This window comes from Chelonia mydas, chromosome 3 (assembly GCF_015237465.2).
Source record: "Chelonia mydas isolate rCheMyd1 chromosome 3, rCheMyd1.pri.v2, whole genome shotgun sequence".
Lineage (NCBI taxonomy): Eukaryota > Metazoa > Chordata > Testudines > Cheloniidae > Chelonia > Chelonia mydas.
This window is the reverse complement of record NC_057851.1, coordinates 191,442,623-191,455,572: the sequence shown is the minus strand read 5'-3', so window position 1 is coordinate 191,455,572 and position 12,950 is coordinate 191,442,623. Positions and strand designations below refer to the sequence as shown.

Genomic DNA, 12,950 nt, shown 5'->3' with positions numbered 1-12,950 from the left:
GAGAATCATACCTCCCAGCTGCAGTGTAGTCACATCCTGTGGCTTATTTCCACCACCATTTAGCTCTCCTTATGGAGAAAACAGCAGCTTCAGTTCAGCCCCCCTCCTGGTGTCTCTTGAGGTGGTTTGAAGAAGAAATTAATCTCCCATTGAGGGTGAGAGAGAGGGAAATCCACAGTGACAGAAGATAGAAGGAAAAAGGAATCTTATGAGATGGGGAAGAGGGGTAAAATGGAAAGAATGGTAGAGGGAGAGTGCGAGCAGGAGGGATACTACATAAAGAATCGGCTGCCAACCCCAATGTCTGGAAAATTCTCTTGAAAAATGTTTCAGATATTTGTGACTGCACATAACGGGTGTTGGGGACTGTGGAACAGAAGTGAGCCTCAGCCAGGGGACTGGGATGAACAAGGCAGGTGGTGAAGAGGGGAGTGAGAGAAAGTGTTATAGGAGAATGAGGAGATGATGCAGTTTAAAATTGCCAGGCTTCCTGTTCAACATACGTTTATGAAAACAGCCATGCTAATGTTCTTTCTGTTGTAAAATCTAAACTTGGCACCATTAAGTATTCACAAATTACAATACAAAAATTAAAAAGTGGCGGCTGAGTCACAAAACGCTGCTCAAAGGGTAGCTGGGTTTCTGGGAGATGGGGTCCAAAGAGTTCAGGGACATTTTAAATAGGCAGCTGGTAAGTATAAGCAAATATTGAAATTGCTAGGGGGGAAAAAGGCAAAACCTTCCTGTTTTGTCTGTTATCCTTTTTTTTTAGGAGCGATACATTGTATAACCAAAGGAAAACCCATAATGGGAGAAAGATGTAGAAATTTGCATTAAAAGGCTTCAGTTGCCTGACGTATAACAATAGCCTACTAGAGTGCATGCTCTTGTTGCTTTGTTGGGCAAAAAATAAAATTTGCAAACTGACAACAGGAAAATGTTAAACTATCATTTAATTCTTTCATTTTTGTTAAGTGGTGCTGTCTAGTGAACAAGATAAGTGTGCAGAACTTGCCCCTGGTGGACTCCTCTTCTGGGTGAGGAGAAAGAAACTCCTCTGTTTCTCAATATGTTTGCTTCTCGCAATCAGCAGCACCTCTGTTTTGACAAACATTTAGAAAGTTAGGCACTAATTACTTGCCATGCAAGAAAATAAGTGCAGAAACAGGTTGGGGAGAATAAACTTAGGTTATATTTTCTTCTCTCCCCATCCACACCCACCACAAACAGACACCCAAACACGCTTGCAACTGTCTTCAATTCTGCATACTAGATGCTGGAAACCGGCTTTATAAGTCCTTAGATGTACTACCCAGTTGTTCACCTCTCTTCAGTTCATCTGCTTGCCCCTTTGGCTGAGCATTGGCCAAAATTTGGGGCCTTGCAGGTTGGTTTCTCATATGGAGGAGAAAACAGTGTTGTGGAGTCAGTGGTTGGAACTAACAGCACCCAGGCACTTGAATTTCCTCCCTCCCTCAAGGAGTTGCAGGCAAGGAATCACTTCCCATCCCAAGAACTAGCTATTCTGAGCATCTGCTCCTTTCCAGGGGGCAGGGCTCACAGACTCTGTGCCGAATGCGTACTGCTTCCTTCCATAGACCACACACGCATGATTTTTGACTGCTTAATTCAAGGCTTTGTTACAGCTCCCACCCCCTAAGTTTGACACCTAGGAAACCTATTAGGTGCGCATACTTTTGCTCTGAACCCAGAGGTGAAAGTAAGCTGGTACAGTCCAGTACGGCATATCGGCAAGAGCCAGTACGCTGGGCCGGACTGGGTTCTGGCCACTGCAGGGAGCCCTACTGCCGGAGCCCCTGGGGTAGTGGCGGCAGGGCTCTGGCAGCACTTTAAAGGGTCCGGAGCTCCGCGGTGGCCAGGGCCCTTTAAATTGCCCCTGAGCCCTGGGACTCCCAGTCGCCTCTGCAGCTGGTAGCTCTGGGGGTGAGTTAAAGGCCCCGGGGCTTCTAGCCGGAGCCCTGGGGCCTTCAAATCTTGATTTAAAGGGCCCGGCCCCACCTTTCCTGCTTGAGGCAACGCCCCACTGCTTGGGACTCTGGAGTACTGGTAAATCCTTTAAGTTACTTTCACTGCTGTCTGAACCGCATGTGCTTTCCAGGTGGCTCTTGGCCTCCAGGAAGTCTGCAATCCCTCTACATCCATGTTCCTTACTGGCAGGCTACTGTGTGTGTACAATCAGCAAATGCATCATTTCCTCTTCAAATGGAGCATGTACAGTCATGTAAAATATCGCCTTTTAATGTCACTGTCAAACTTTTGAAGAAAGGAAGGAAAAATTTGGGGGGGGTTGGGGTGGAGACTACAAGATGGAAAGACAGAGATGCTCTACAGTGTGTAATCCCCAGGCACTTTTTCCCTTTTCCACTACCAATCCCAATTCAGGGTTTTATATTTTGAAACTATATGTAAGGTAGAACTTCTGTCTGATGGGAGAGGGGCAGCAGTTCTCTAGTAAGCAGTGAGGTGTTGTGTGTCAGGACTATTGCTAACGCACTATAAATGTCATGTTTTTGATGGTTGTCAACATCTCTTTTTTTTTTTTTTTTTTTTTTTAAGCAGACAATTTCAATATTGTCATACCCTCTCACACGTCGCCTCTAGGGGGTGCAAATATGCTTGCGCACCCAGGCACTAAAACGCCCAGTTACAGCTCTGCATTACATACAGAGCTGTTGCTGGGCAACTATCTTAAATAAATCTAAAACTGTAGGTAGAAACCAGATACAGTCCAATGGTCTAAATCACCGAGGGCAAGAGACTACACACCCATTAGGCTTTACACACTTATGGTTTAAATTTTTTTTGTAAACTTAGAGTAGGAGGAGGGAAACTCATTGTGCCTTCTGATTATACATGTTGCCAGGTCATCTCAGTTTTAGAGTATAAAAGGCAGCTGCCAGATCTGTCAGTAATTTATCAGTACACACTTTGTCATGTTTCAGTAATAGTAGGGTGACCAGATGTCCTGTTTTTAAAGGGACAGTCCCATTTTTGGGGACTTTTTCTTATATAGGCGTCTATTACCCACCACCCCCGTCCCGTTTTTTCACAGTTGCTATCTGGTAACCCTAAGTAATCAGGGATTCTCAAACTGGGGGTTGGGACCCCTCAGGGGGTTGCGAGGTTATTACATGGGGGTTGCAAGCTGTCAGCCTCCACCCCAAACCCCACTTTGCCCCCAGCATTTATAATGAAGTTAAATATATTTAAAAGTGTTTTTAATTTATAATGGGGGGTCGCACTCCAAGGCTTGCAGTGTAAAAGGGGTCACCAGTACAAAAGTCTGAACCACTGCAACAGAGGAAGAAATAACTTCATTACACTTGAAGTGGACGGTAAATCTTTCACTGATTTGATTTAATTAACATAATATATACACACACATTGTTTTGTATAATAACATGAAATCTGAGAACCTGTTGGCCTGTTCTTATTGAGCTCCAGAGAATATTATGTTTCAGTATGCCACATTCCATATCTTGAAGACAACATACCTTTCTCATTGGCATAAGGAGTCTAGCACTAGGTTCGTCAACTGGGTATGTGGTTCTCCGGTTGAATGAAGCACTGCGTGCAGACAGTGACAATTAGTGTGCTAACGGTGGAAACAAAGATGAGATGAAGGGAGTTGTTTGTGGCAACAGGTCTTGATTCTGTGGAGTCTTAGCTGAAGTTTCTGCAAGTGACTTACATGTGTACAGTTTTTGACACCTTTTTTCAAGGTAAATAGGAATTTTGTAAGTCTCGGAAACTGGTTACAGAAGTAGAAAATACCCTGAGACCGTCATCAATCCTCCTTCATTAGGAAACCAACTAACTACAAAGCCCCAAAGTCTAATGCTGGGCAAAGGAGCAACAACACTTCTAATGGGTAATCATTAACAGGAGGAAATTGTCTTTGTCATCTTCTTGTTGAGTGCTCTGAGGTCTGAATGAGACTTACTGTTTTCCAAGTTTTTTCATTGCTGTTAAATAGCCTTCTATGAAAAGGCGATAAGTGAAAAAGCTGTAACATTATCTTCTGTAAAAGCACAAAAGCCACATTGAAGAGGTGAATTTGCTGAAAATTGAACTAAGGCTTTACTATTTCTGCAGATAAAATAAAATTTTTGAAGGTTTAAATATAAATAACTATTCCCTTTAATGACAGGTTTCAGAGTAACAGCCATGTTAGTCTGTATTTGCAAAAAGAAAAGGAGTACTTGTGGCACCTTAGAGACTAACCAATTTATTTGAGCATAAGCTTTCGTGAGCTACATGCAATGCATCCGATGAAGTGAGCTGTAGCTCACGAAAGCTTAAGCTCAAATAAATTGGTTAGTCTCTAAGGTGCCACAAGTACTCCTGTTCCCTTTAAAACACTTTTCTTACATAACTCTAAGTCCAGAAAAAGAGATCAGCTCTGCAGCTTGTAAGACAAAAGTGTTGTGGCTGAGTTTTCCTGATAAATTACCAAAAAAAAAAAAAAAAAGCCTGTTTATTGAGACAAAAGGGTTCAGCCAAGTGGTAACAGGGAAGGTCTAGTAGTTCACCTCTAAAATAGCTGGCATTCAAATAAAAATAGGAAAGATTCATTAACATGTCCTGCTGTTACCTGTTTCAAGCACCAGTTAGTTATGTTTTGTGAAGTGTAGCCAAGAAAAAAAAAATTAAAACCATAGTGAGATGATTTTTTCATTGTGAATAGCTCTGTGCTACACAGATGATAAAATGTAATTTCATTTTCCTTTTAGGCCGCTATTAATGTCCGTTCCATAATTTATAAATTGTGATCCAGTGATAGGCTCTTGCAGCATGTTAGGGTATTTGAACTGTAGGGAATAGTGAGACACTTAAAACAGCCTTTTGGGGGTTGATAAGCATAGCATTAAAGACTGACTAGGCTCCCGCCACTTACACAGACTTGCCACACATAACTTCAACAAGTCATTCTTTATTTGGCTCAGTAGGAAATTAAAAATTAGGTATGTTCCTTACTGCTAATAGCAGTATAGAACTGTGCAGGACTTCTTTTCCCTTCAGTTCAGAAGCTAGTGACATCAGAAGTGAATTGCTCTATTTTTTTCAATGCCAGTTCTCTTCATTCGTTTTTTCTTTGTTTGTTTTTTTAACAGTGAAGGGGCTAGACATTAAGTTCTGTGGACCTATTGTATTAATTTCCAGTCAAGTATTTTGATTTTAAGATTCCCATGTGCATCAAATTAGTTACCTTTAATTAGTTTCCTGCGAGTGTACAGTATCTTGAGCCAGAACTCACAATGTTACTTAGAAGTTTGCAATGAAGCCAAAGAATACAAGTCAACAATTTTTTAAAAACCTGCTGGTAATACGGGTGTGACCCTGAATTTTATTTACTGGTCCCTGTCACTTGCTACAGATCAATCACCTAAATTAATATCCTTGTTATATGACAGTTATCAGCAACCAACTCCAGTGGGTACTGGTTATAACTTAAAAAGAAAAGGAGTACTTGTGACACCTTAGAGACTAACCAATTTATTTGAGCATAAGCTTTCGTGAGCTACAGCTCACTTCATTGGATGCATACTGTGGAAAATGCATCCGATGAAGTGAGCTGTAGCTCACGAAAGCTTATGCTCAAATAAATTGGTTAGTCTCTAAGGTGCCACAAGTACTCCTTTTCTTTTTGCGAATACAGACTAACACGGCTGTTACTCTGAAACCGGTTATAACTTACTTTGCAAAAGAAAGCACAACATTCTTCTTTATAATAGGAAAATAGTTAAGTATTTCAGGTTATCGTCAGTCTGATCCTCAACCTATGGATACCTCTGTGTGGATTTTCTTGGGTTTTAAGTAAGACATTGAACAGTGTCCTGATGACAACGTGACAGTAGCCCTAGGAACAAAACTGCAATTGAAAACAAAAGTCAGTTCCTTGAGACAAACGTACAGATGAATTAAATCTGTTGGTGGCTTAAATTATGCAAAAATGTCATCATATTGACATACTTCGCAGTATCCCTTTTGCTGGAAGTGGCATTTATACAATCAGATCTGTGCAGTACCAGTGTGTGGGAACAGTATGTAGCATTACATTTATGTAATCTTCTAGTTGTCTTAAATGCATTACTACTGAATACGCTTTTGTGTACAAATAGTTTAGTGTAAACGGTGGCGCAGTAGCGACACCTATAGGTTGTCTCAGCTTTTTTTTGGTTGTTTATCATAGAATATCAGGGTTGGAAGGGACCTCAGGAGGTCATCTAGTCCAACCCGCTGCTCAAAGCAGGACCAATCCCCAACTAAATCATATGACTGAGAGCCGTGCCTAGAATTATTTAAGCTCAGTACCAATGTGGACACAAGAACAAATGGATATAAACTGGCCACTAGGAAATTTAGAAATTAGACGAAGGTTTTTAACCATCAGAGGAGTGAAGTTTTGGAATAGCCTTCCAAGGGAAGCAGTGGGGGCAAAAGATCTATCTGGCTTTAAGATTAAACTCGATAAGTTTAAGATAGGGCCGAGTAAGCGCATTTGTGCCCTATAAAAGTGGGGTGTGTGTGTGCATGTGTGAGAGAGAGAGAGATACATGGGGTCACGTACCCCCCCAGATTGCTGCCTTCCATTTAGCACAGAGGTTTTCAAACTGTGGCGACGTGCCTCACGGTTTGAAAACCATCGCCTCCTGTTAGGAGTCAGTGGATCAGAAGCTGGAGGGAGCTGCCCAGCCCGCTCAGGCCTCTGGCTCTCTGCTGTGGGAACTCGGGTGCTGGCTTACTGGCTCTCCCTGCCCTGAGCTGAGCCTCCTCTGTACAGCCAGGTCCCCAGGCAGGGTGGGGAGCACAGCTCGAAGCTGTGCCCCTGACGTGCTCTTGCCCCTCCCTCGAAGGCACCAGCAGGCGATGCCTGACAGAGTCCAGCTGCCAGCAGCAGAGCTGCAAGAGCCTTGGGGAGCATCTCATGGCAGGTGGGCTCTGTGCACAGGAGCCAGCCCCAGGGAGCATCACAACTGGCACTGGCTCCTTTAGGGGAAAGGCAATAGTGTGACGGGGCATACCTTGGATCGTGTAGGGGCAACCCAGCTTGGGGGGCAGGGAGGGCTGCCCCACAGCCAGACAGCACCTTGGCTCCCACAGTATGGAGAGCCAGGTGCCTGAATGGGTTGGGCGATTTCCATCTGGCGGTTCAGGTTTGGAAGAAGTATAGAATTTTCAAAAATTTGCCTTTGGGACATGCTCAAAATAGCTTGTTAGATACTTTGTTTTCTGAATATGCTATACTGCACACTCTCACTTTCATAAAGCACTTTGAGAACCAAAGATGAATGATCATTTTGTATATTGAAAACATTAAGAAACCAATAGCATGCAAGAGTTCTAACTCTGTCGCTTGCTGTTCCCACTCGACATATTCTTGGCTTGGTGAAGACAGTATCTTTAAAGAGAAGACTTCAAAGGAGTATGTCGCTGCTTTAGATGAGTCAGAGCTTTTCTGAATCCTCTTGTAGATCTCAACCCAGCCCCTACTGCCTCAAACTGTCCCCTAATACGGTTCCTCACAATGCTGAATCATAAAGCAACCACCCGTGTTAGCTAACGGGGGTGGAATTCCATCCCAGCTGCTTTCCTTCAAAGAGCCAGAAGCAGTTATCCGCAGGAGAACAAGTAAACCTAGTGGGGCAATGCTGCTCCATTGGCAGTCAAAATGCTTCAGTTTCACAACCAGCCGGAAAAAAGACAGAGGTCATGTACCAGCACCAGGCCACCAGTGTCACGAGCAGCATGATCCCATCAACCCAACTGACAACACACCCTCAACTCGGTCAGGAAATTCTGCTGCCTGGGCGGCATACTTTCCAGCCATGCCAGGGTATATGATGAGATCGTTCAGTACCCGGCACAAGCTCTGGAGGAAGTGTGGAGTCTGCCACAGAGTTAAGATAAAAATCTGTTGTGTTGTTGTTGTACTCACCTCACTCCTCTGTGACTGTGAGACATGGATACTCTACCAACATCCCATCAAGCAGCTGGAGAGCTTCCGGCTTCGCTGCCTAAGATCGATATGTAACATCAAGTGGCAGGACAGGATCTCCAACACTGAAGCCTTGGGAGGTGGCAAATCCCTGGCATCGAGAGCATGCTCATCAGCGCTCAACTTTGCTGGGTCGGACGTATATACTGAAAGCAGTGCTATACAGTCAGCTGAGCACAGGAATGCATTTTAAGGTCGACATGTCTTTAGATACCTTGAAGGCCAACCTCTAAGAATTCAGGATAGACCTTAGAACCTGGGAACTTGTTGCACTGGACAGATGCAGATGGAGAGGTCCGTGCCATGAGGCCATGCCCGCTTTTAAGGAGAGGTATGTGAGGTCTCTGCAGGAGAAGAGAGCATATCGTAAGGCCAGTGCCTCAAACCTTTTCCCCAACGATGATTACACTTGAAAGATATATGCAGTCACATTTGCAAATTCAGGATCGGACTTGCTTCCCACGTGAGAATCCATAGAAACAAACCCAGAACTCATGTCCATGCTAGCTTAATGCTCATCCACCGAAGTGACAGGAGAATCCAACAGTCATTGATCAAAAGTGGAGATTGTGATCCAGGGTCTTCAGGACGAACATTTGGAAGGGAGATAGCTATGTGCAGTGAAAAATGGATTTAGATAATGGCTGGATGTACGGCTCTTGAACAAATACCAGCACCATCCATCCCCTAAGTGCTTGTCTGAGTTTTGGATTGTTGATGTCAACAAATTCTGATCTTTGTTCTTACAAATGTTGATGGCTGTAGGTGGTAGTTCTCCCAAGCTTGAATAAGCTAAGAGTTGCTTTTGTCTTCAGACTGAAGCTCATGGTCTAAAGCAGAGTTAAAGAGATTATATTTTTGGGCCACCTGCATGGTAGAAGAAATACCAACTCTTCAAGCACAAATCAGAGCGAAACTAAGTATTGTAAGGATTGGTAAATAGCTCAAAGTGGTTGGAAGGAAAGTGTGCCATAATCTTACACATTTCTCTCATTACTCTCACTAAATCTTCCCTTCAGCGTTTCTTTTTGTAATGAAGGATTTCATTTCATTGAGGTTGGAAAGGTCTTCTCATTAAATTGTCAGTTTGACAGTTCAGTTTCACTTGACTTGATGTGGGCTTGAGTCCAAGCCTAGAGAGGGGCGACAACTATAATACGCCAGCAAAATTACTCTAAAAATGTCATCTTAGTACTGTACTTATGACGCAGACTCCCACAGTACAGGAATGAACATATGTTTGGTTTACTGGGTTAAAACATGACAAAGTCTGTACTGATAAATTATGGACAGATCTAACATCTGTCTTTTATACTCTAAAACTGAGATGAGCTGCGTCATGTATAATCAGAAGGCACAATGAGTTTCCCTCCTCCTACTCTAAGTTCACAAAAAATGTTTAAATCATAAGTGTGTGAAGCCTAATGGGTGTGTAGTCTCTTGCCCTCAGTGATTTAGACCATTTGGACTGTATCTGATTGCTACCTACAATTTTAGATTTATTCACGATGGTTGCCCATCATCAGCTCTGTATGTAATGCAGAGCTGTAGCTGGGCGTTCTAGCACCTGGGTGAGCAAGCATATTTGCACGCCCCAGAGGTGACGTGTGGGAGGGCACATGGGGTCACGTTTCTCTCCCCGCTCTTACCCCCCCCCCCCATTTCTGTCTTCCATTTACACAGGAGGTTTTCAAACTGTAAGGGTGTGCCCCACAATTTGAAAACTGTCACCTCCTGCCAGGAGCTCGTGGATCAGAACCTGGTGGGAGCCACCTGGTCTGCTCAGGCCCTTGGGTCTTGGCAGTGTTGGAGCCAGGGTGGTGGCTGCCCGGCAGCCCTCCCTGCCCTGCTCCCTGGGCTGGGCTGAGCACTCCACAGGCAGGGCAAATGACACAGCTCCGAGTTGCGCCCCTGACGTGCTCTTGCCACTCCTTTGAAAGAGCTTGGCGATGGCTGGCACCGCCCCCTGGAGCTCGCCCCTTGGGCTCTATGGATAAGGGCTGGCTCCAGGACGTGTTGCCTCTCCCTCGAAGGAACCCAGTGCCAGCTGGCAAGAGTGCATTGGGACACGGCTCAGAGCTGTGCCACCCACTCTGCCTGGGGAGCGCCTGGCCATGCAGAGGCAGTCCGGCTTGGGAAACAGGGCAAGGAGGGCTGCCAGCCAGCACCCCAGCTCCCACAGTGCAGAAAGCTAGGGGCCTGAGCATGCCATGTGGCTCCCACCAGCTTCTGATCTGCTGGTTCCTGGCAGGAGGCAATGGCTTTCAAACTGTGAGGCACATCGCCACAGTTTTGAAAACCTCTGTGCTAAATGGAAGGCAGAAATCTGGGGGGTGGGGACACGTGATTCCATGTGCCGCTCCCCACACTGCTCCATTTTTCAGCCCCCACTGTTTTGTACCCTGGGCTGCTGGTCCGCTTGCCCTGCACTGGCAAGCCCTGACGTAATGATGGGGTTCTATGTGTTTGGGGTGTTTGGGCTAATTGTGTGACCCTTGCAGATCATTCATATAAATTATGATGGGCCTGTTGAGGTTTTTCTTAAGTTTTCTTTTTCTATCGTTTTTTATCCTTGATTGCTTCTTCCCTAAAGGCTGGAGTTCATGCAGCTGTTCTCGTAGTTAAGAGTAGCTTCAGTAACTAATGCTGCAATTAAGATTCCCCTCATTCTCCCGCCCCACTTACCCTGTGTGTGGGTGTGTGTGTGAGATTTGTTGCTTTTTGTGCCATGGCAGTAACCAAATAGACACACATGAAAACTAATTCTAAAAATGTTTACTTACAGAGTTTTTTCTGTGTTCCGATATGGAATCATAAAAACGTAGGAGAGGTCAAGTCCAGCCACTGTGTTTAGGTTTACTTGGTCCTACCTCAGCCATCTCTGACGGGTTTTCGTCCAGCCATCCAGTGATGTGGATTCCGCAGCTTCCCTTGGAAGCCTATTCCAAAACTTGATTTACCTTTATAGTTACAAGTTTTTCTGTAATAGCTAACCTAACTCTCCCTTGTCACAGATTAAGCCCATTTTACTACTTGTCCTACTTTCAGTGGACAGGAACAATTGATCACCATCCTCTTTACAACAGCCCTTAACATATTAAAAACTTATCAGGTCCCTGCTTAGTCGTCGTTGTGTGTGTGTGTGTGTGTGTGTGACAAAACTAAGTAGCCCCAGTATTTTTAATCTTTCCTCATGGGTCAGGTTTTCTAAACCTTACATTGTTTTTGACTCTCCATTATGTCGGCATCCAGAATTGAACCTAGTACTCCAGCGGAGGCTTCACCACTGCTGAATAGAGTGAAACAATTACCTCCAATGTCTTTCTTATGACACTCGTGTTAATATACCTCAGAATGACATTAGCCTTTTTCTCAACTACATGGTTGACTCCTAATCCATTTTGTGATCAACTATAATCCCAAGACTATTATTAGCAGCACTACCACCTATCCAGTTATTACCCATTTTGTAGTTGTGCATTTGATTTCCCCCCCTTCCTAACTGTAGTACTTTGCATTTCTCTCTATTGAATTCTTTTTTTTTTTTTTTTGATTGCAGACCAATTCTCGAATTGTTAAGGTCATTTTGAATTCTAATCCTGTTTTCTAAGTGCTTTCAACTCCTCACAGCTTGCTGTCATCTGCAGATTTCATAAGCATACTCTCCACTCCATTATCTAAGTCATTAATGAAAATATTGATTAGTATGGGATCCAGGAGAAACCCTGAGGGACCCTACTAGAAACACTCTCCCAGTTTGACAGCGAACCATTAATAACTATCGAAGTATGATTTTTCAACCAATTATGCACCCACCTCTCGGTAATCATCATCTTTCCCTAGGTTGCTTATGAGAATGTCATTTGGGAAAGAAATTAGGTTGGTTTGGCTTGATTTTTTTTTTTTTTTTGACAAATTCATTCTGGCTGTTCTGTATAACCCTATTATCCTTTAGGTGCTTACAAATTAATAATTTGTTGGCATTTAAGGGGCTTTGTTTTTAAGCAAAAATTTACAGTAATTTATGTTTCTGAACTGGTACAGTAGTTATCAAGTGCTTGTGTCCCTTTTTGGGCTATCAGTGCCCTCTAGGGGTAAAACTGAAAATTGTCATAACTACTCCTTTTCTTAAGAATAACCACATAGTTAAGAAAAGGAGGACTTGTGGCACCTTAGAGACTAACAAATTTAGTGCCACAAGTCCTCCTTTTATTTTTGCGGATACAGACTAACGTGGCTGCTACTCTGAAACCTGTCACACAGTTAAGGTTAAGCTTTTGTCACAGTTATTTTTAGTAAAAGTCACCGACAGGTCCCAGGCAATAAACACAAATTGACCTGTCGTGACTTTTACTAAAAAATAATGAGGGGAGAGAGGGCAGGAGGGGGGAGGAATGACACCTGGATCCCCATAGGTGTGGGGAGGGGGCTGACAGTCCCAGTCCCAGCCCCACCGCCACGGGGGGAGGGGGAGGTACAGTCCCAGCTCCAGCCCCTGCCAAGGCTGCAGGGTGGGGGCACACAAGAGCGGCTCCAGCTGCAGGGGGTGGGCGCACAGATAATAATTAGATATTATATTAAGCTGACAATGGTAGTGTAATAGGAATCCTTTATTGAATCTTGTCTCCGTGTTTTAAATTTCTAATGCAAGATGTTACAATTGTTCATATTCTGATCATTCATAACTTTTTCTTGGTTTGCAGATGAAAACACTAAGGAAGCTTTGCAGGTGAAGAAAAGTCTGAGTGAGAAGGTTTCTCTTTACAGAGGTGACATTACATTGCTTGAGGTTGACGCTATAGTTAATGCAGGTAAGTAATCTTTTAATGTGGTTATATTTAGAAACTTATAGTATTCTTTACAGTTCTGGGGAAAAAAAGATATATAACATGACTATATGCTGTGGAAACCATAACATGTCAAAAGTGCT

At 43.7% G+C, this 12,950-nt stretch overlaps 1 protein-coding gene across 3 annotated transcripts in view; it reads left to right on the top strand.

Annotated features, from left to right (window-relative positions):
• The window catches only part of MACROD2 (mono-ADP ribosylhydrolase 2), a 1,293,068-nt gene that overhangs the window by 44,964 nt on the left and 1,235,154 nt on the right, over window positions 1–12,950 (top strand). For all 3 annotated transcript variants that reach the window (XM_043544021.1, XM_027828001.3, XM_037896105.2), the window contains exon 3: window positions 12,724–12,831. In XM_043544021.1, coding sequence (XP_043399956.1) covers window positions 12,724–12,831 — 108 coding nt within the window. The remainder of the gene's footprint in view (window positions 1–12,723; window positions 12,832–12,950) is intronic.